Genomic DNA, 23,262 nt, shown 5'->3' with positions numbered 1-23,262 from the left:
GGAGTCCAGCTGCGGCGGGAGAATCTTTCCAGCTTCCTGTTGAACTTCCGGCGAGGCATTATTGGCGCGCGCCGCGGCGCCACCGAGCTCCTGAGGGCAGCCAGCGTGTTCGCGCTGCCCAAAGGGCTCCTGAGCCGCTGAGACCGCCACCGCCGCGTGCATTCTTGGCCAAGTGAGTTGTGACAGATTTATACCTCATTGATTTCAATGGGCCTGAAGCATGAGTTGGATTGGGATAGCTGATTGTGAGGGTCCTTTATTCTACGGCTACTGCTTTAGTTTAGTATCTGAACAGTACAAGTTAAAACTTGGTAATTTAATGAAATTAGGGGGCCTTTCACACCTCTTTCCTATATTGCCTTACTCCCTATAACAGGGACAAGTAAATAAGTATATTTCTCATTAATATCAGTTCTGTATATTTTCAAGTCATGAGTCCATCCATATTAGCCTGCAGATTTTTCTCTAAAAGTCCGCAGGAAAATTCACATTTAAACATGATTTTTTTTTAAGGGCCTTTCTCTCAAAATGCACATTTTAAATGTTATTTGCTGTCCAAATACAGTATGCATTTCAAGTACATGTTGTTGATGTATTTATTTTTTTGGTGGTGTTTGAGCCAAGAGCAGTATTGAAAGATTTGGGAACTAAACAAGCCAGTGGTTAAATTGGAACTGTACATTATTTCAATACTTGCATTTCAAAACAAGACCAGTGCAGGCTAAATCCTGTGTTTTTGACAGAATTACAAGCCTGGTAGATGAAGGGAATGCTGTGGATATAGCCTATCTTGATTTCAGCAAGGCCTTTGACAAGGTGCCCCATGATATTCTTGTAAAGAAGCTGGTAAAATGTGGTCTAGAACTGAAAATTAAAACTAACTGTATACTGATGGAGTACTCTGTTGTAACTAAAAAGACTCTTAATTTGGCTCTCACTTTTTAATTTTAGGATTAGGAATTAATGGGGGTCCTTGTCACAATAGCGGCTCGATGAGGGGTCCTCGAGAAAATTTTGTTGGGAACCCCTGGTATGGAAAGTCAATTGGACTTCACCTTGTAGCTTAGGAGCTCCCCATCTGGCAGCAGCCTAAGTCTCAATTATTTCAGTGGGAGAAACAGATAAATTCTCTCCCTGAAATCAATGGAACCTAGCCTAGTTTTATTCTATATGTTCTAAAAGTAGCCATAAAATAGTGCCTTGATGGTTTGAGTTGTCATTTGATGTCATATCCACTGTCGAATGCATAACAACTACAGAAACATTTCACATTAGCTGGGGAAAGAATCACATTTTCCCAATGACATTATATTGCAGTTTGAGCATTGGGAACATGTGACAATTACACAAGAAAAGTGTTTCCTTGAAAGAACTGTACCTTTGCTGCTTGATTGTCTGGAAAGATCCTTGATTTCCTGCTGTATTTCATGCCTTCCTCTCTTTATTTCCTTGCACAGAGTCAACTGACTCCACTCAAAAACCATTAAGCTCAATCAACCCTTTTTGTTACAAATGCCATCAGGAATGCTGCCGCCAGCAGCAGGTTACAGGAGAATGGATGCGCTTGCATTTCTGTGCTCCCAGAATATTTACAGGAGGCTGCAGTGAGGTTTTCTGCAGAGGACACCGCTGGGTATTGTATGTTACTGAGGGCTGTGAGATATAGCGAGGAGTACTAAATAACCAAGTACCTGAATGCACTTTCTTTTCTGTGTCTATTTTCTATCCTCTCAAACTCCTCAGATGCCAAAACCATCCCACTGTCTGTCTGATTGTCCTGCAAGGGAGCAGAAAAAAATAAAAAGTGTTAGCAATGCCAGCCTTGTTGAGCAAGCATTCTGAATTTTTCCCACCAGGAACCTTTCCTCTGATGGATGGAGACTGAAAAGCAAATATAGGGCAGGGAACAGCTGCAGATGATGAGCAAGAAGAGGTTAACTCAGCCTTGCAAAAATGCCTGTAAAACGTATAAGCCTGTACAAATTTGTATAAGCATGTTATAGAGCATGTTGAAATGAGGGGTGCTAAAAATTGTAACACAACTTCGGAATTCAAAAGATCTTTGGGTTAAATTAATACAATTTAGTTTTGATTGGTAAGTAAAATGTGTGTAAAATTGCATAGAAATCATTAAAAATGATTGCCAAGTACTTGTAGTTAAATTATATATTGGTATTTATTATTATTAGTTATTGTTGGTTGTTGTTGTTTTGTTGTTGTTATGTTGCATTACCTGACATTTTCAGAAGGTAAAATTTAAATTCTTTGGTTTTCTAAAAGCAGTATATGTGCTTTTGTATCAGAAGTATACTTACCAAACTAAATGTTGTCTAATCACAAAAATAATAGCAGATTTGAATTAACACACCCCACCGCCTTTAATACAGCAGATACCTTTATCTGGGATGTACTTGCCTAAATATAATGGGGATTGGTAGTCCCTGTATTCTATTTTTAGAAGCATTTCCTAAATACACACCTGGCTTTCATGCCAACTGTAAATCATGGTGTTACCAATTTGTGTGAATATTGAACTATGGCAGAAAACACAGTTTAACTTGTCTTTAAACTGCAGTAATGGACAAATATACATTGAGCTGTTTATTTTTCAATTTTTCCTTCTGGCTCACTATCACTTTACTCTACTCACCGGATGTGCTTTATACATGGTTTGTGTCATAGGAAATTCTTCAAAAGTCTTTATTCTGGATGGACACCTTATCTGATTCCCACCAGTTAAACAGCCAGGAAAAGACACACAGTTATAATATCTGGGAAAGGACATAAAGTAAATAGTGAATCAGAAAAGATACTGATGGAACATACACATTAAATAAGGAAATCTTCACTTTGTGCTCTTCCGGTCAGCCATACTGGGTCAGTTAAGACATAAAATTCTGCAGCAAAAAAGTAGCACAGTCTGAATGTGTTATTATCCTTTCCCCTTGCTCCTCAGGAAGTATGTTTAAGGCCTAAGTAGATATTGCACACAGATTTATGTAGCTTCAGGAAAGGAAAAGTGGCCTGGGAGAAGTTCTCAAGGGTGAAAAGCAGGTTGAGGGCTGGTTTTGAACAGGAATATGGATGGCAGGGAAATTTTAAGAATACCCCTCCCCCTGCCATTATTCTACTCCTAAATACAGCCTCGCAAGGCTGCTTTTCATTTAAGGGCATAGTAATCCTAACTGGGGCTGGAGAGCAGAAGGGGAGAGTGAGATTTTTATTTTTATTTTATTTTTGCTGAACCAGCTCCAGACTGGCATAGCTGAGAGGCTGAATAACTGTGCCCCTCAGGGAATCTGTGAGACTTCAGAGAATGGCACAGAGACTATGTGTAACCCTCCACCCATCCTCTGTCCCTCATCTTCTGTGGGTATCAGGTAAGATTGCACTCAAACACAGTAACATTAGGGCAAGCTGGTTCATCTGGTCCAGTGTTATCCTCTTGGACCAGCAACAGCAATCCAGGATGCCCAGCAGGAAGTATTGCACAACAGCTGTTACCTAATCCTTGTTTTAACTGGTGATGCCAAGGGTTAAATTTGTACCCATTCTGCTTTGTTAGTTGTTTTGTGATGCTTCCCAATCATGCTATTAGCACCTTTGCACTGCAACACAACCAAAGCAGGACAATCTCCACCCCCAGCTGCCACATCTGTGTCTGTGCTGTAAAAAGTTAACCATCTTTGAGCAGGAAGGTGTGGGCTGGTACCGACTAGAAAGCAGTATTACCATCCCCCAAAACTTGGGCAGCTACAAGCAGTTAATGCCCCAATACTATCATGAGCACAATAATAATGAATGCACAAGAAAAAAAGGATGTTTGGAGCACTGGCAGATGAAGGGGGTGGGGGGAGCCCCGGGTGCCATCCCTGGTGGGGTGCCATCATCGCCGCCCCCGTGGCGTGCACCGCACACACCCCGAGATGTGTGGCATGCTCCCGCGGGTGGCACACCACACCACGCTCCTGGGACACACGCTACCCCTGCGGGCATGCCACACACCAGCCATGCCCCTGCCGGTTCTCCACTCCTGGTGCCAGAGCATGTGCCAGTAGCTCCACCACTGGTTTGGAGGAACCCTTGCTACAACCCCCGCCCCTGAAATATTGTGATTATTTATTCCTTCATTTATTTCATTTATGAACTGCTTTCTGTGAAACATCATGAAGCGATAAAAAAAAATCAACATGTTTTTTTTTAACATAAAGACCATGCTACACATATATTGCACAGAGTGCCTGGTTTGGCCCTTAGAATAACCTTGGTAAGTACAGCAGTGATTTAAATGTAGCAACATGAAGCAGGATTCATCAGCTGTCACTGGGGATGTTGATGCTTTGGGTGGAAATGACATGTCTCTCTTCCTATGCCACCCCCATAGCTACTGTCACTTTGCATCTCCAAGATGATGGCAAATATTGTGTATCAATGGCCTTCATTTCTTAGTGCTTGGGGTACCCACCTTTTCTAGTCCAGCAATGTATATTATCTGGACATGTATAGAACAAATCTTGCTGTTTCATTATCAAACAACAGATAAACTGTATTTTTGGGAGGGTGAGGGGTTCAAGGAAGTCAAATGCATAACATCCATGAAAAGTAGTTATGGCTGAAAATATTGTTCTTCATAGCCTAATGATATAAAAGGGTTTGATGTGAGACAATACTGCCTTTCTAAAAGGCTTTGCTTTAAGGTTGGCCAGCTCTCGGCTTGACTCTTCCAGGATTCAGCAGGGACTTACCTTGCTGCTATATTATGACAGTGCATCCTCAAGTCAAATTCTTCCTCATCAGAATTCTGCTGGATGGAGGAAGCTACCTGGGAGAAGCCATCGTCTTCAGAACTCTGAGAGTCATTAAGTGGGATATAATCCTTCCCTTCCTAATGGGAATGTAAACAAGTAGTTATGTGCCAGGAAAATTGAAGAATTTGCCAGAAGCAGCAGCAATGAGAGTGAATAGTAGTTCTCCCCCGCTCCCATTTTCTCCTCCAGGAAAAAAGAGGGTAGCTGTTAACGGGTGTGCAAACACATACTTCTGAGGAATAATGGGTAGATGAATTTCATAAGGAAAGCAAATAGATCAAACTGTTTTATATCAGAAAGTGAAACAATGCTTTCATCTCCCCATCTCCTGACTTGCAAATAAAAGGTAAGGACACCCACTTCTGTCATCCAACCCATTTAACTATTTGCTGGTGGCATCAACTCCACAGTCCAATTATACCAAATGTCCTGGGATACAAGACAGGCAAGGGGTACTAGATAGGTAAGGATATATATTTCTGAAACAATTTCTGGTTTTAAGCTTTCCCCCAAGCACTATTAGAAAAACACTAAGGTAAAAGAGGGCAGCATGTGTGCTGAAAAACCTCTCTGAAGAGAGAGAGAAGGAAAGAGATTTGATGCTAGTCTTCTAAACTTAATCACATTCAACTGTCAAAGTTGGGCTGCCAGACAAAAAGGCTCCCCATCTCCACTGTATCTAAATGTTTACGAAATAACTCCTTGCACATAGCGGACTTTTGCAGCTGGTTTCTGAGCTATGATTACAAATGAGAACTTACATGCTGGACGTTCTCCTGAAGAAGGTTCCCCAGGATCTCCACCAAGTCCGAGAATGTTGGTCTTTCCTTGGGATCACCATACCAACAGCTTAGCATTATACGGTAACTGCAAAAAAAACCCAGAACAAGCCTTTGCATAAAGCTGATCAATCTCTTCATCCTATAACTGTCAATCAAATACAAAGCTAGAATTTGGAAACTGATGCAAAGGGAAAGTCTCTCCTTAAGGTAAATGCTGGACTTGAGCACCAGCAGTGTTACTACAGAAGCAAATGAAACAGTTTAAATGGCTATATCATGGTGAGCCTTCAGCACACTAGCCAAAGCATAGGAAGAATGCTTCAGACCCTGGGAACCTCTATGAATCTATATTTTGTTGACTACAGTATTTTCTTTGCTGCTGGCCATGTTTTCAAGTGCTCTGACTCACATTTCTGCAGTGGCATATTCTGGAGCTCTCATCCTGGTGCCATCTTTCAGTCTCTGGCAAAATTCTTCATTGATCTGGACTCCAGGGTACGGGGAGGCACCTGAAGAAGAAAATCCACAGATCAGGCAGGGGCATGAAGGAAAGATGAAAGGGAAGAAGGCACTATTGCATCTGCAAAAAAGCCCCATCTGTTCTTTAACACTGAGAGAACTCACAGAGATATCCCCATTTTTCTTATATTGTGTGAGTGCTCATCTGTCTCACCTGTTATTTTACACTCACTTTAAGGAATCTGAAGTAGCCTACTTAGACAGGGCCAAAGCTACAAGTACTGTACTGGAATCAAAATGTTGCTCAAGAACTAGCCAATACTGGTTCAGATCTTTATCTATAAAACTGGAAATTATGCACAAAAAGGAAAGGCTAACTTTCTGTAAAGAAATTCTATAGAATTGAAACCTAGTTGATAAATTTGAGACAGGAGGTTTCTGGGATATGCATTCAGGGGTGCTAAGATCCAAAAGCAGGCATTGTAATGCACGAAGCAGGTGTGCTGCAGGTCACATGTAGCAAAGTGTTGCATCTACCTGCTCAATGGGACTTCCTCTCTTTTTCCTCTCTCTACCTCCCCCCAAGCTCCCTCCTAATTTACTCTGGATGGTTAGAGGACCCCCCCAACAGATCTGGGGAGGTTGCGGTTCATGTGAAGAGAAAGAGTCCTATTGCTTAGGTGGAAGTCCTTGCACAAGCATGACAACCCAAAATAATTAGTAGAATAGATGCAACTGGAGTGGTAAGGTAGGAAAAATAAGGAGATTTAGGGGGCCCTTCCAGCAACCTATCTTCAAAGTCACATGCTTGTAAAAGTATGGGTGGCCCAGGGGAGAGTTCAACTATTCATCAGTGCTCACCTAGTGAGAAGATCTCCCATAGGAGGACTCCAAATGACCAGACATCACTCTGGGTGGTATAGACTTTGTCAAAGATGCTTTCTGGAGCCATCCACTTTAGTGGGAGGCGAGCCTATGAAAGAGAAATAAATGTGAACGGCTATTACAGCTCAGAAAAAGGTCAATAGCAACTAAATAAGAAAACCCACAGAAAAATCCCTGAACATCCTATAGTGGCTCATGCAGACAGGCACCAAATCAAGTGAATATCTATTTAGGTGCAGATTTGGAAGCTGTAGTCTGATATTATCTACCTAGATCAGAGGTGGTTAATCTGTGGCCATCCAGATGTTGCTGGCCATCAGCCCCAGGCCAATAGTCAGGAATCATGGGAATTGCAATCCTTAGATGCTTGGGCTTCATTCACTCATTAACTCAATGAGGTTATGAATACTTCCACAACAGATAGAAAGCTGATGTTTTGCACACTCATGTTTCAAAATACTGTATACAAAGTGTAGCAATAAATAATTGTGAGCAAAAGCCCTTATAGGGACCTAGGCTTTAATTCAGTTGGGGATGCACAGCTAAACAGAAAACATATGAACATCTTTCAGGTGAGGGAAGCATGATGTTTATTGCAGATGACAGGTGAAATCAAGTAGCCCTACAATACAGATGGCAAGGCTAAGTGCTACCCTCTATACTGTCTTTCTCTTACATGGAACAAAATGCATATTTTGTGCCAAGGAAGTGCATTAGACAAAGCCTCTTAACCATTTTATTTCTCTACTCCATTCCTCTTCGTATCAACTATAAGAACAGACGATAAACACCCTCTCTGTATTTCAGTAAGAACTGGTCATAAGCAAACATATACTGACTATAAACTTTTAAAGCCGATTCCAGTTCCCCATATCCATGACCCACAACTCACGCTGCCCTTCCTGACATAGTCAGGATCCTTATAGATGTCCCGAGCCAGACCAAAGTCACAGATCTTGACCACATTGTTTTCTGATAGCAAGATGTTGCGCGCTGCCAAGTCTCTATGGATGCACTAAAGGAAAAGGAAAAAAAGGGGAGACAGCATCAGGAATATAGATTCCAGTGTGGAAATAACAGGTGGAATATCAGAAACTATGAACAAGTACAGAAGTCTCATTCAGGCCTTTTCTCTCAAAGTAAGTCAAAAGCAGATCATTGATCCTATGAAGATATTCTAGTAATCCCCGTGTTCAGGACAAGTAATAGCTCCTTTGGGGAGTGCTCAAAGTCACCCAATGTGAGCAGACAGGGCTTGAAAGCATCAGCCCTCTATTGGAATACAATCACACAATGGCAGCGTGGATCAATTTTCCAGCCACCCATGCCCTTATCCAGGATACTCCCTTCATTTTCTGTTCCTCTTCCCCAACTGTCTGTCTGCATCCTGTTGTCTCCACTGACCATGCTCCGTCTTCATTGGACTGTTTTGGGATCCACCCCCTCCCTTTATGGATTTTTTTATATAAAAAATGTACTTCTGCAAACCTTGTGACTGTCCAAGCATGCCACTACCTCCCCCTCGTTTGTGGATGGCGCAGTTTTTACTACACACTCAGAGAACAAGATCACAATTAGCATACACGGTACTGTCTCTCAAATTGGATGTACTAAATATCATCCACCATGGCTTAAAAAACATGGTTAGACTGCTCCTTCTTGAATGTGTATAAAGTGTGTACATGGCCACGAGCACACCTTGTGGCAGCACAAATTATGCAGTTTGTGAAGTGGTACTGTCTTTTGCTTGCCCTGAATCTACTGTAAGTCCACTTCACTGGATGACTCAAAGTTCTAGTACAAGAGAAGGAGAAATGCTTCTCTCTGCCCATTTTCTTCACACCACAACAAATTATTTTATAAATCTCTTATTATATCCCCTCTGTTAAGATCGTAGACAAAAAAAGGGGGGGATGGGAGTCAGGATAAGTATGTGGAGTGTTTACCTTTCTGGAAGCTAAAAACTCCATACCACGTGCCACCTGGAAACTGTAGCAGATCAGATCTTCCATTGTCAGAGGGCTCTGCCACAAATCATCCACTGTACAAATGTGCAAGAAAGGAAGTTACATTCTGAAGGTTTGTGGCAGAGAAAAAGACAACTATCTCCAGGTCAGCCAGCTTTTGCCTAGACTAAAATGATTTTCTTCAGAGTGTCCTAGAGAAATCTTAGACTTGCTGGCTAAGTAGGGACAGATAACTGGGATCAGTGACGGCAATCAAAGACAAAGCTATGCATGGTTAAGTACAAGGCGTAACAGAACTTAAGCCTGTGTAGCTGTATGGCCGATATTAAAAATGATTATCATTAACCATTTGTGTTGCTGAAAGCACAGCCTGACTTTATACAATTGATGAGGGCTCTACACTGTGGACATTGTCTCTGCATAAATGGAAAGGTGGTACTGACACCTGCAGAGTTATTAATTTAATTATGAGAGACACTTCAAGCAGATGTGAAGTCTATAGATGAGAATAAAGACAGGGCTTAGTATTTTCCCGATGAAGAAAACTGTATTTCAGTGCCAGACAGATAGGAAAACTGTCTGCCTCCAGGAAAATCATTTTACTTGGCTGAGGTACTACCTGATTAAGACACTGCAGATTGCTGACCTTTGTAGATTTATAAACTTGCCATTTGACCAGGGGCTAATCATCTTTAGATAGTCCTGTAGCTTATTGTGGAAAGTTTTATATATTCATGGGGTAAGAACAGTGGTTTACTGTACTAGGAAAGCCTAGGAATAATTCTCTTTAGAAGGGATTCATTTGCTCCCACAAAAGCTTTGGGAGACTAACAGAGAAACAGGAAAGGTCTGAGAATTGGATCTATATTTACTAATCAACATTAATCACATGTATTTTGTATGGCTGTGATTGATTTTGTTACTGTCCTAGTGTAGTGCTTAGAACAATTACTATTTATGTTTGTCCAGTTGTAAAGCTGTATAAAACTCTTTAATTTTTACAAATATTGTTAGTATTCAATGTTTTTAATGCCCTCAAAATTTCTATACAGGGCACACATTTAAGTTGCACATGATATACGGTCACATGACTGCCTGCATCAGGCCTCCAAGAGAAGGTCCATGGCCCTCCATGACTTTGTTCCATACTCTCTAACCTAGATTTTTATGGTCAAGGAACAGAATGCAATCTTACCCTTTGCACCTCTCAATAAACTTAGTGTAGGCTGCTGTGCAGGATATACTCCTCTGCACTGGTTACACAGACTAGGGTCGCTAAGGACCAATTCCCCCAGCTTCCTCTTCAGTGCATTCTTTTTGGTTCCTTGAGTTCTTCCCACCTTGCATGTGAACTGTGATGAACACCCATAAAGTCTGGCTCCCTCCCTTTCCATCTGCTTCCACATCTCTAAAAGGGAACATTATCCACTCTGCCACTGGCCCAACCCTCACGTGTGCTTAAAGAAATCCTGGGAACTTTCTTTCAAGTTCCCTAAATGTCAATTCCTTGCTCCCCTGCGCCCATGAAGATTCAGTGAGTTCTTTACCTTCTTGTATGAGTGGTGGTGGCAGTGTTGCCTGGCTCTTGTTCATCAGAAGTCTATTAAGAATTGCACTGTCAGTGGTACCAGACCGACTCCTTCTGTCTGCTCTGACAGCTTCCACGATAGAACGAACTTGGACGCGTAGTCGGGGAGATTTTTCCTAGGAAGCACACCCATCACAAAGATTACCATGAAGCAGAGTGTGGGCTTATCCACACCCCAGGGAAAACCTCTCTTTAGTGCTCAATCTGAGCAAACAGCGGTTTGGGTTTCCCCCAGATTGCCATTTGTTCCGATCTATTGCTAAACATTGGGTTTTCCTTTGAAAAGGAGCCGGGACCAGGGGAAAACTGCTTGAATCCGTACTTTTTAGGCATGGCACAAGTGGAAGTGTGGGAAAGCCTTCATGCTTATGCTGCAGTGATTCAATCTCAGCTCAGGTTAAGCAGCCCAGAAGCTCCAACCTCCACTTAGGAGTGACTGACTAGAAGCGGAGAAGCAGACCCAGGTGTCAGAAGGCTCATTTGTTACTGAGCTGTACAGTATTATGGTGAACATAAGGAGAGCCCTGAACAAATGCCCATCATCTATTCTAGCATCCTACCAGATGCCCCTGGGAAGGCTGCAAAGACAGGGCATGTGGGCAGCAGCCCTCTTCCAACTGTTGTTCTCCTGCAACTGACATTAGGAGGTATGCTGTCTATGGGCCTCATGGCAGGGGAAAGTGTGAAGCAGAAAGAGCAGAGCAGGTGAAGAAGGATGCTGGATCCTGCCTCGTCCTGTCACTCTTAACACCACAACCCCCTTCATCTCCTTTCTTCAGCCCAGGCCCCTAGATTGCATGTGGGCCTAGCGGGGGGGGGGGAGTGATTGGGGGACACAGTAAAGGAGGCAAAACCTGTGGGCAAGGGCAGGGGAAGCAGCAGCAGCAGCAGTTTTCCAGCTCCTCCTCTACTTTAGATTGTTTCTGCCACTTCACAGTTGTACATCAGAACTATGTCTAAACCTCAGCCTTTTTATTTATACACCAAGCCATAGAGTTCAGAGGGACTGAAACATTTAATTATTTAATTATTATTATTTTATTTTCAGCCTATCCTTTGAAAACAGAGTTAGGATTATTGCCAAGATAATGTCAGTCACATACCCTATAAGGACTGAATCCTTCCCGTTTGGTCCGCAGATAATTGGAGAGATTTCCATATTTACAGAATTCAACAATAACCATGAGGGGACCTGCAGTAGAGAAGCCAAGAAGAAAGTGTGTTTCTTTCGGGAAGGATTAAGTGTAAGAAACTTTGGATTGCCTTGTCTTTCACACCCACTGGCGGAGGAACGGGGGGGGGGGAGAGCGCACCGCCCCTGGCGGCATGATCCTGGTGGGGTGCCATTGTGGCTGCCCCACTATGCTGGGCGCCACGCCCTCGCAGGCGGCGCGCCCCGCCCCCAGAACGCATGCCATGCCCCGGGACGTGCGCCATCCATGCCCCCGCCTGCTTTCCACCACCCCGCCAGAGCTTGAAGCTCTACCACTGTTCACACCAAACTATCCACATGATATATACCCTGTGCAAGGCATTCGTCTAGCTGCATTCCTCTCTAGACAAGCTTCTGAAGGCCACAGGGAGTGGTGGGCAGGGCCAGGAGCAAAAGTGGGTGGAGCAAAAAATGTTAATTTTTGACACCCTCCCCATCAGGGTGAGCAAAAAGCATGATCAGAATTTAAATATGCATTATAGCCTGGTAAAAGCACTCAAGGAGGAGGCAGAGCAGGGGCGTCAGAAGTGTCTCAAGGGACAGACAGAGAGGCCTGGAGGGCCATATTTGACCTCTGTGCCTGAGGTTCCCTATCCTGTTGTACAGGGACAATGTGGGATGGCTCTCGCAAGCTGATCAAGACAGTGGCAGCAGTTGCAGCCTGGTGTGGCACTGGTGCCAAGGGTGGGAGGTCATCACACCACACATCTAGCTGATGTCAGCAAGGCATAAAATTTGCCTGCATTACTATCCAGCAGCACAGTCCAGAACGGATATCCCACCCACCCTCTCTGTATTTTATGGCTTTGCCCAATGGGAAAAGGGCAGCACATGTACAGGACCCTGCTGTTGAATTTTTCAGTTGTATTCATGAGCAGGAAGGAATTTGCCTGCAGATGTATCGGGCCAGTTTGGGGTTTTTTTTTTGCCTTCCTCATAGCAAATGTCACAACTTTTGTGAAAAAAGGCATTGGGTTGGCTCCTTAGTCAAAAGCTTGGGCTTGGTATGTGTTCCACCCCCCAAATACCAGGATAAACTCAAGGTAACCTGGTAAAGGGAGTAGGGTTCTGTCCGAAAGCCTGGACCACATAACATCTTGAATGGCATCCTGGTGGGATTTCCTTGTTAGATTTGCATCAGTGGAGGGTATCCTCTCACCTTGTCCGATTCTGATGGTGATATGAGTCAGCAATTGGGTTAGCTGATTCAGGATCCATGCCCAATGCCTGTGCCCATAGCGTTGCGACTATTTCTATCCCAAGCTGGTGCCATGTCTTTCTAACCGCATTCACACTGTTAATCCCCTCCTCCCCGGCTTTGGCCTGCAATATTTACCATTAGGTTTGGTGCAGGCACCCAGCAGGTTAACCACATTCAGATGGTTTCCTATATGGATGAGGATCTTCAGCTCTGACATAAGCGCTTTGTGTTCACTTGCAGTAGCTCCCTCTGAAAATAATGTTACAATTATCCCTTAATTGCCACTTCTAGCATTCTAGAAAGCACATACTGGTATCTATGTTTGTCATCCAAAACCATTCCTGAGATAGATAGATAGATAGATAGATAGATAGATAGATACAGCTTGCTTTAAGAAAACGTTTGCAAATGTTACATTGTAAAGCTTGATATGATTCATCCAAAACCATAGCTGCCAAGTTTTCCCTTTTCTCACGAGGAAGCCTATTCAGCATAAGGGAAAATCCCTTAAAAAAAGGGATAACTTGGCAGCTATGTCCAAAACAAAATATTAATTTCTTCATTAAGCATCCCATCTTCTAAGAGAGAGGAGAGGAAAGCGTAGTCTTTGCAACTACATAACATGGACAACTTCTCTTGACAGTAAGTTTTTTTGTTTGTTGACACCAGTGCAGCAAAGGCTTTGTTATTTAAACATCTGCCTCTTTGGGAGTAAATGTACTCACTCTAAACTCAATGAGACTTGCTTCTACCGTGTTTCCCCTTTTTTAATACGTAGTCATTAAGTAAGCCATGGCAGGATTTCTAGGCATGTGCGAAACGTAAGACATACCCCGAAAATAAGACATACCTCGGAGAGGTTTGAGACCATGTGGGAGGGGGTGCATGAATTGAGCGCGTTGCCAGGCGAGCCGCGCTGGGAGCCTCCCCACTCTTCCCAGGACTTTTTTCCACTCGGGCCGAGCGCCCGGACAGGGAAACCCCCCGGCGTCGGGAGCGCTGCTGGCCCCTTCCGCGCCTCTGGAGCATTGTGGGCTGCATGGCCCAAGGCTGAGCGGCGACGGGAGGCCCGCTGGCCCTTCCGTGCCGCCAGGGCAACGGATGGAGGCGGGAGCGCTGCTGGCCCCTTCCACTCCTCTAGAGCGTCGTGGGATGCATGGCCCAAGGCTGAGCGGCAACGGGAGGCGTGCGGGCCCTTCCGTGCCGCCGGGGCAATGGGTGGCGGCGGGAGCGCTGTTTGCCCCTTCCGTGCCTCTGGAGTGTCGTGGGCTGCATGGCCCAAGGCTGAGCGGCAACGGGAGGCGTGCGGGCCCTTCCGTGCCGCTGGGGCAATGGGTGGCGGCGGGAGCGCTGCTTGCCCCTTCCGCGCCTCTGGAGCAACGGACGGCTTTTTTTTCTAGCCGCTTTTAAAAACAAGGTGCTGGACTGGAGGGACCTTTGGTTTGGTCCGCCTGAGCTCTTTCTGTTTAAGCGCGGGAGAACAGTTCTTCGGAGAGGCTCTCCCAGCTCCCGCCTTGGGCTCTGCAGCACCACCTTCCACACAGAGGAAGCGTGAGAAGCGCAGCTGCCGAGGGCCCCGCTGACCCCCGCGGAAGCCATCACGCCCCTCCCTCAAAGCCATGTTGTGCCGGAGCAGCCCAGCAGCTTAGCCGGCAACGTCTCGCCCCGCTCCCAATCCGCCTTGCCACCCACGACTGGGCCATTTCAGATTCCACCCCACTCCCGCCCTGCCTCCTCAGCCGCTGTGCGATCGAGCCCCCGCCAGCCAGCCGCCCAAGCCTGGCTCCTTGAAGGCTTCGCCTTAGCAAAATCCCTGCCTAGGCTGGAGCTGGGGGAGCCTCGCGCCATCGCTTCACACACCCGCTCACGGCGCGTCCCAAGCACCAAGCTACCCTGGCGCGGGACCTGCCCGGTTCCCGCGTGCGCAGGTTCAGGCCGCGGCTTCGGCACCGAACGGACGGTGACGGGAGCGCTGCTGGCCCCCTTCTGCCCCGCCGGAATGTTGTGGGCTGCATGGCCTTGGCACCCGGAACCGGCAGCTGCTGCAGCGCCAAGCAGCGCCCCGAGCCAGCGGCCTGTCATAAGGTACCGACTACACTTTCCTCCCTTCCTGTGTTCCGAGAGCCAGTCTCTGCAAATTCCACCCTTCCTGTCTGCCTTATAAGACCAACGAGCAACAGAAGGTACCGTAATAAAATAAAATAAAAACCTAATAAAAAATTAAGACATCCCCTGAAAATAAGACACCTTGTGTTTTTTTGAGGAAAAAAAGTTATAAGACGGTGTCTTAAAAAAGGGGAAACACGGTAAGAACACATGCATAGGCTTGAACTTTAAGAATATCATACAATGTAGCCACCATCAAACATTCACTGGGCCTGTACGGCAGTGCCAGTACATTAAAATGTGTCATGCTCTACTATTATATAAGTGAAACTTAAGAAAGCTTAAGAAACATTATTACAAATATGGGGTGGAATTCAGTGTAGTGCTAAGTTCTACTCATGCAGCCAGACTTCCCAACCCCCCCCCCCATGTCCCCTAAGCCAAGTGTGGATGATCCCTACCTGAATTGCTCTTGGCCATTTGAAATTATGACTACAAACATTTATGGAAAGCTCTAATTTCAAGGGGTTTGGATTCTTTTTGGTTCTGATTGTAACAGATGGAACCACAGCTTAAGGCCTGACTGCAGCACCGTGGTTAATTCTGACAAACAGTGCAAGGAATACCCAGAGGTTTTCCTGAACAGCTGCTATACGAAGGTTCCTACCTGGAGAATCTGAGCAACGCTATTCTTGTCTATTGAGATAACTATTCTATTGTTGTTCCATTAGAGTATGTCACTTACATCTGTTTTCTCCTTATTATCGTCTCCATTATCTCAGCTGAATTTTTCTCTCCTGTAATCAATCTCTGGGCACTGTAACATTTTGTTCCGAGACTCATTGGCCCACTGGGAGAACAGAGATGACAATTTACCTAGTGGTAACTTACCATGGTATTGAGTACCCATCTGATAAGCAAATAACAAAATGGTTTTTACTAATATAAACAGCTGGCTTACCAACTGGTTCCATGTATACTATAGTAAGTTATCACTTGGGTCATCTATATTAACCGGTTATAGAGAATCCTCTCTGCCCTCATTTTATTGGATCTGATGTTGATCTGACTTTTAGAGCCTCTTTAGGTCAGCTCTGTTTGAAGAAGGCCACCTTCCTCTCACTCCCTGCCCAGCTGTATTGGGAGGAATGGGGCACTCTTTAGCAGTTACTGACTGACAAACAGTCAAAGGCAAAGAAACTGAAGATTCAGAAAGGCTATAGCTAATTACTTCTACGGAGGAAGATCAGCTTAGTGGATCCTTCTGGCAGAAGAACATATTGGGGGTTAGGGTTGGGAGGTGATGAGGAATTTGCTTAAATCATGGGGAAATGAACTTCCAGAAAGAAAAAAATTAACCAGGTGAATGTTACACTCAAGTCATTTATCACACCTACCTTTGAGCATTTTTACTGCCACTGTCTCACAGCTGTTACTCTTATTAATTCCAAATGCAGAGGCTTCCATCACTTTCCCAAAGGCTCCATGGCCCAGGACTTTACCTGAAAAAAGAAAGTGTGGATGGGGGGAAGGGGGGAGAAGAGAGACAGCATTTTTTTTAAAAAAAGGCCAGGGTGCGGATGGAGGAACTCATTATATATAGCTATTCAAAGGTCCCACAAAACGGTCATTGAATGGGATCAAAAACAAAAAAACACACACAAAAAAACAGGAAACTGGGACAAAAAAGAAGAAAAGGTGTGAAAAAAGGAAGAGGAAAGAATGGCATTTTCACCATCTCCAGGTGGCTGTATTTTTAGAGAGAGGGGAGGAAGTGAGACAGACGCAGAGTCAACAAAGCAGAGGAAGGAAACAGATAGCGGAAAATGAGGTGTCGTTTGTTACTGTTGACCAGAGCGCATGGGAAAGGTGAGGCTATACTGCATAGGTATGAGAACTTCATCATTGTTCCATCAATGCCTGCATTTCTGGCAACCCTACAGAGGCTGGGTGCATGGCCTGTTCTAGAATGTGCTGTGTTCTGAGACTGAATAGACCAGGTATAGGCAAACTCTGGCCTTCCAGATGTTTGAGACTACAATTCCCATCATCCCTGACCACTGGTCCTGTTAGCTAGGGACGATGGGAATTGTAATCCCAAACATCTGGAGGGTCAGAGTTTGCTTATGCCTGGAATAGACAATGGCTTCTGTAGTTATTTTGTGGGGCAAACCGACTTTCGTAAATGGCAATTAGATTTGCAATGGCAAGCTAGAAAGGGGGGGGGGGAAGGAACTACACATATTATTCACTTAGCAGTAAACAACATGCTGAACCTTACTGAGTTGAAGTCGCTCCCGAGGGAATTCCCATTTGCTGGAATCATAGGGCAGGTATTCACATTGCTCATCCAAGGGAACTTCACCTGGGTCCATGATAATAGAAAGGTAGCCCGTCTTGATATCTGCATGAGCAGGCTGCAGGGAGGGAGAGATGCTGGTGAATCTTGTTTTGCAATGGGCCCATATTACTGTGCAATTTTCCTCATGTCTTAAACCTATACATTGGGCTTTGCTTGACAAAGCAAAAGGGGAAAGTAGATGGTCTGACTTTTCAACATCCATCTCTCAGTCCCCCATCCCAATAGAAATGGGCCCATCTTTGAAAGAAAACTCTTACTATTAGCTCAGGATATATTGCAATTTTATCCAATTCCCTCTAAACCATTTCCTTCACAAGAAATTGTACACAAGGGTTCATCCTTCAGCAAAACTAACCAGGCTGTTGAAACAAAGGAAATTAACTCTACAATTCTATGATTCTATGGGTCTGAAGTTATTTTTTTAAAAAGAGCCCTAATTTATTTTTTACATTTATATACTGCCTTTCTGCCAAGGCATCCAAGACGGCTTATCCTTGGTTACCCTCCCATGCCAATGCAATTTGTATTCAGTGGTGGTTGCCAAGGCGATTTCTCATTCTACTGGAAACCAGATACTTCTCTACCTTAGGTGAGTGGGGCGAACTGCAAACATAAGGCAGTGGAAATGTAGAGGGGAGAGACAAAACCATCCTATGGCAGGGGTGGGGAACCTTTGTCATCCCGAAGGCCACATTCCCTTCTGGGCCACATTTCAAGGGCCACATGCTAGTAGTGGGTGGAGGGGGATTTTGACCTTTGTGTAATAGGCTAGTTTCTGCATAAACTTGTACAGCCCTCTCTCTCGTCCATTAAGACTAGCAAAAGGCACTATCAAAGTTCAAGGACACTTTCCAGCCAAGCAAAACCACTTGAAGCATGAAGAATGGCCAATGAGGAGATGTGGCCTGCAGAGAGGGCAAGATAGTCATTGAAGGCCATATTTGGGCCCCAGGCCTGAGGTTCTATGGGATCTATGGGATCATCTCTTGCTCATGATTCTGTTTGCTGTTCACCAAATCAGGCTCTATTGGAAGCATCACAGGAGACTTACTCGCTTGATGTTACAGAAGATGAGGATTAAGAGAATCCAAAAGAAGATAGCAATGACACCTGTCCCAATTAAGATCACAATCTCCACATTGGTCCTGTCATCCGAACCTACAGGTCAGAAAGAACCACATAATAATTAGCAAGAGAATGAAGTTTAAAACAGGCACATGACAAAACCAAGGGCATTTTAAAGAGACAGCAGAGGAAACATTGTTGAGAATATTCTAGATTTCCTTCCAGTTGGGATAAATATATGATTTTTTTTAATAGTTTGGGTTAAGGAAGATGAGTCTTGTACAGTACTGTTGTCTCGGCACGGTCTTTATTCTGATGGGATCCCTCTTTCTTTCTTTTGCTTTCTTTCCAAATAACATTTCCCTCTACAGGCTTAGGGGGTTGAAGTTAGTAATAGTACCTTCTACAGAGACACTGGCGGAGGAATTCACACAACCCTTGGCATTGCAGACACTGCACAGGTAAAGGCCAGCATCCTCTTCTCTCACCCTCTGGATACTCAGCCTCTGATTGGAATCTGCCAGGTCAATCCCTGAAACAGGCAGAAGGGGAAGGGCTTTCAGGTGTGAACTAGTGGTGTCTAGGGAGGGCTGGGATCCTCAGGCCTTTGGCCCTAGTTCAAAGTGGAAGCCTGGACTAAAATTAGAGTATGGAAATCAAACTGGGACCAGTCCTTTTCACCACTGCTCACCACATGCTGTTGTAATCAGCACTTGGTCACTTTCATATGCCTCATCGCCCAGCAATGAAGTAATATTTGTGAAAGAAAAGCCCCCAGATGCAGTACATGTACATAGTTCTCACAAAAGGCAGTGTGCTACTACGGAGATATAAACAAATCACAGGTCGTGGCTTCATAATTCACAGTTCTGCAACTCTAATTTCTGCGGCTCTTACAATTCCCAATTTTCTTTTGGAGTATATTTTAGCCCACCTCATTATGGATAAAAGTCAGAAACTAGTTAGATAGCTCCTGAAGGCTGTACAGATAGAAAAAGCTTGTGGGGGTTCTCCGTGGTCAAAGAGTATAACATGACACACATTAATGGTAAAGTAACAAACCACAGAACAAATTTTTTTCTCCATGATCTTTATGGCATAAATCTTCTCTAAGAAAGATTTTTAAATTGATTGGTTTGCCACTGCAGGTCAGTAGAATGAAACTGGGTTCCAAATGCACCGTTTACTTTGGTGAATGGGGACTGCCCATGTAGTCAAATATTTTCCTGTAGCTTTTAAGCACACAACTGATGGAGTAAGCTGTTTAATCATAAAGTTATCCTACCCCACAGCTATCGGAATTTCAGTAGCAAAAACAGAAGTTACTGGTCAAGCATTGCCTGTGGGTCCTTTACATGCATGCAAGTAGTTCCTTGGGTTTGCTGCCCATATTTCCCAAGGGATGGGGTAAAGGTACATGAGGCCACATGATGCTGAAGCTAAGCAGGTCTGGGTATGGTCAGTACCTGGATGGGTGGCCTCAAGGATTCCACATGTATGCTGCCCGGGGTTCCACAACGGAAGAAAGGTAGGATATAAATGTAATTCATATAAATGTAATTCAATTTAAGTTTAAAATGAAGATGCAAGTAATTATTTTTGTGGGGAAGAGGAGGCTTAAATCAAACTGCAGGAATAACATTTGTGTTGCCTGCTTGTTCTTCAGAAACATCTTCACAATCTTTACAGTAGCATAAACTTTTATAATTGCTCTGCTCCTGTGCATTAATTACAGTTATAACTGATAATGCCTCTTGGTACAGGTTTGCAGATACATGTACACAGAGGAAGCAAAGCAGGAAGTATGGAAAGTCTTTATTAATTAATTACACCCTTGCTCTAGTCTAGTAGGCTTGTGCTGGCACACATGGGTTGTTCTCCACTCTCATTTTATCATCACAACAACCCTGTGAGGAAGGGTAAGCTGAGAGAAAGCAAGTGATCCAAAATCTTCCAAAGAGCTTGATGGCTGGGTGGAATTTCCTTGTACAAATCTAACACTCTGCTCACAATACCACATTGGCTACACCAATGTACTTGTGTTGGTATGGCACCTGGAATGTTATTGAACTGAATGTACCAACACACTGTTGCCTGGGCGTACAACCCAGCCTGAATTTGAATTTGAACATCCCAACCCAGAGCCTTGCAAGGCTCCACTAGGAAGCAGGAAAATTCATGTGCCACTCATCCCTCCCACCCCAGATATCTTTGACCAGCCATACCTGAGACCTCTTCTACAAGCTTCTCATCCTTATACCAGTTGATGTTTGGAATGTGTGTGCCATCCACTTTACAGCGCATCTCTATGGAATCACTCACATTCACCAAGATGTTTGACAGGTTCTGCTTCAACCTGGGGACCTCTAGAGCTAAAAGAGGGACGTTACAATAAATGAAGGTAATCAACCACAAGAAAACAGTTTGACAGGACAGTAAAGAAGAAACACTCTATAGCAGGGGTGGGTCCTTCTGACATAGCTGGACTACAGCTGTGACAGGTGGCATTTTGTTAATCATGAAACAATATTTGAAATTTTAGTAAGAAGTTTAACAAGACTCCTGCTGTTGCCAGTATGAGACTCCTGGAGTGTTCAGGACCACTATGAACCTTATTATTGTAAAACTGGATATTTTATATCATGTGTCAGCCTCATAAAAATACAGAAATAATAAATCAGACATATGAATGGATGCAATTTTATTTGGCATTGGAATTATTACTTTCTCCTAGTCTAAGTTTCTCCTTTTCTTGATGTTTCTCCGGCTATTAGGGCTAGCACCTGCCCTTATTATTTCTTTTGGTGAAAACCTATGTTGTTTCAGGATTCTAACAAGAATACGTGATGCAAAAAGAAGTGCCTTCTGGATCAATCTGTGGCTCAAAGATTATATCTCAATCTAGGCTCCAGCCTAGTGGCTGGAATTCCCTATAGCCAGTGCTACCACTGCTTTGTCATGGCCAAACATTCTCTTTTCCATACATCCTTCAGCATCATGAAGTCCTGCCAACTAACCTGACTAGTACAGTACTTTCAGAGTGGTCCTTACCATGCACAGAGATGTATCTTTTGTGGCAGTGCTTTTCGCTGTTCTCCCTGTTTTGCACTTCGCACACATAGTCCCCTTCGTCCTCTAGTGAGATGCTTGGAATGGTGAGTGTCAAAGCAGCGTAATTGGAGTTGGGTTTGAAATGCAGCTCTCCTTGCATCTTTGTCGCATAGTGGTGGACATTCTTGCAGTCCAAGACCAGCGGGTTGCCCTCTTCATCATGCAGTGTCGAAAGGTTGAGTCGGTACCACTGCAGGTTCTCATACGTGTAATTGTCAGCATTGCAGCTTAGCCTCAGGTCTTGCCCCTCAATGGGTTCTTCTGAAGGCTGCGATTCAATTTCAAACCCATTTGGGATGGCTGGCAGGAAAACAAGACAAGGAAACAGATGTGTGCTGGAATTGCAAAAGCTGAAATACCAGTCTCAGGCTGTGCTTATGGAATTCTATTCTATGCACTCAAGGCTGTATGGTTAATGAATGGGAGAAACCACTTACTCATATGTGTTTATTTAAATGCATGCACAATGGTCGCTTCAAATATGCTGAATGAAAGGTTTGGTGTTGTTCACACACAGAGAAGAATGAAAAAAGCCACCAATGAATAAAGCTACAATCCAAACACTGATAAGAGGAAATCATTACTATTATACTATGATTTAGTACAATATGATTTATGATTTACTATTATACCATGGGTGGCAAGGTCAGGGCTGTGTTGGCACACCAGCAGAGCCACTCTGGAGCTCCCACCGGTGTAATCATGCAGCCCCAACCTTGCCACTGTGCTGCTCTACTCTGGGAAGTGGAAGTGACACCAGTGATCAGGAGGCTGACTCCATAGCACAGTCCACTGGGTACTCCTGGGAGTTGTAGTCCCAAACCTGGGAGTTGTAGTCCCAAACCTGGTTGAAGAAATCTGTTAAAGAGACAAAACTCCAATTTTCTAAATAATGAAACTAGGACATCACAAAGAGTCTGTTCAGCAACAGGACACTAGAGGGTGCTACTGCACCATGAACACTTGGGAAATGCATGCTCCAGCATTTTCATGGAAGAGATCTTTGATCTCTTCACTAGCAAGTATCTGCTCACAGGAAGCATGAGGAACTGGGTTTGTATTTTCTCTTTTCTAGCTCCAGGACATCTCTTGCACTATGCTACTCTTTTTTGCAGTGGAAACCAGCCTGGCTTTTTAACATCTCATAGTGGATATGTTTTATTCTGGATGCAGAGTTTATTAAGGAGGCGGAGGCCTATGTTTTTGTTACAGATGAAGCCAGTTTGAAATATGAAATCCCAAATCAAACAATGAATGCTCAAATATAAACATCTGCAAAGTGAATTTCTCAAAAGGGCCTGGAAACCAAGCCTTATGAGGAACGGTTGAGGGAGTTGGGTATGCTTAGCTTTGAAATGAGGAGAGTGAGAGCAGATATGACAGCCATCTTCAAACATCTAAAGGGCCAGGGCCAGCTCTAGGGGTAGTCTGCGTGGCGCGGGACGCCAGGGCGCCGGCCCGGTAGGGGGGCGCCGCCCGCCCACCAGCCGCGGCAGGAAACGGAGCAGGGCGGGGGCGCCGGAGCGACCTCCGCACCACGGCACCAGGCCCCTGCAAAGGGCTGTCACTTGGAAGATGGAGCAAGATTGTTTTATCCTGCTCCAGGTTAGGACCCAAAGTAATGGCTTCACGTTACAAGAAAGGAGATTCCAACTAAACATCAGGAAGAACTTTCTGACAGGAAGAGCTGTTTGAAAGTGGAACAGTCTCCTTCT

The 23,262-nt window shown here is 44.4% G+C and overlaps 1 protein-coding gene across 3 annotated transcripts in view; it reads right to left on the bottom strand.

The window, feature by feature from the left end:
* FLT4 (fms related receptor tyrosine kinase 4) overlaps window positions 1-23,262 on the bottom strand; it is a 96,797-nt gene that overhangs the window by 5,610 nt on the left and 67,925 nt on the right. For all 3 annotated transcript variants that reach the window (XM_035105644.2, XM_060271641.1, XM_060271642.1), the window contains 17 exons: window positions 21,488-21,847; window positions 20,662-20,808; window positions 18,837-18,968; window positions 18,423-18,529; window positions 17,291-17,426; window positions 16,407-16,511; window positions 13,039-13,152; window positions 11,593-11,681; window positions 10,449-10,605; window positions 8,881-8,975; window positions 7,827-7,949; window positions 6,911-7,022; window positions 6,000-6,099; window positions 5,570-5,675; window positions 4,746-4,885; window positions 2,651-2,771; window positions 1,692-1,777 (listed from right to left, as the gene is read on the bottom strand). In XM_035105644.2, the coding sequence (XP_034961535.1) occupies window positions 1,692-1,777; window positions 2,651-2,771; window positions 4,746-4,885; window positions 5,570-5,675; window positions 6,000-6,099; window positions 6,911-7,022; window positions 7,827-7,949; window positions 8,881-8,975; window positions 10,449-10,605; window positions 11,593-11,681; window positions 13,039-13,152; window positions 16,407-16,511; window positions 17,291-17,426; window positions 18,423-18,529; window positions 18,837-18,968; window positions 20,662-20,808; window positions 21,488-21,847 (2,230 nt within the window). The remainder of the gene's footprint in view (window positions 1-1,691; window positions 1,778-2,650; window positions 2,772-4,745; window positions 4,886-5,569; window positions 5,676-5,999; window positions 6,100-6,910; window positions 7,023-7,826; window positions 7,950-8,880; window positions 8,976-10,448; window positions 10,606-11,592; window positions 11,682-13,038; window positions 13,153-16,406; window positions 16,512-17,290; window positions 17,427-18,422; window positions 18,530-18,836; window positions 18,969-20,661; window positions 20,809-21,487; window positions 21,848-23,262) is intronic.

This window comes from Zootoca vivipara, chromosome 2 (genome assembly GCF_963506605.1).
Source record: "Zootoca vivipara chromosome 2, rZooViv1.1, whole genome shotgun sequence".
Classification (NCBI taxonomy): domain Eukaryota; kingdom Metazoa; phylum Chordata; class Lepidosauria; order Squamata; family Lacertidae; genus Zootoca; species Zootoca vivipara.
The sequence above is the reverse complement of the archived record's forward strand: the minus strand, read 5'-3'. Positions and strand labels throughout refer to the sequence as shown.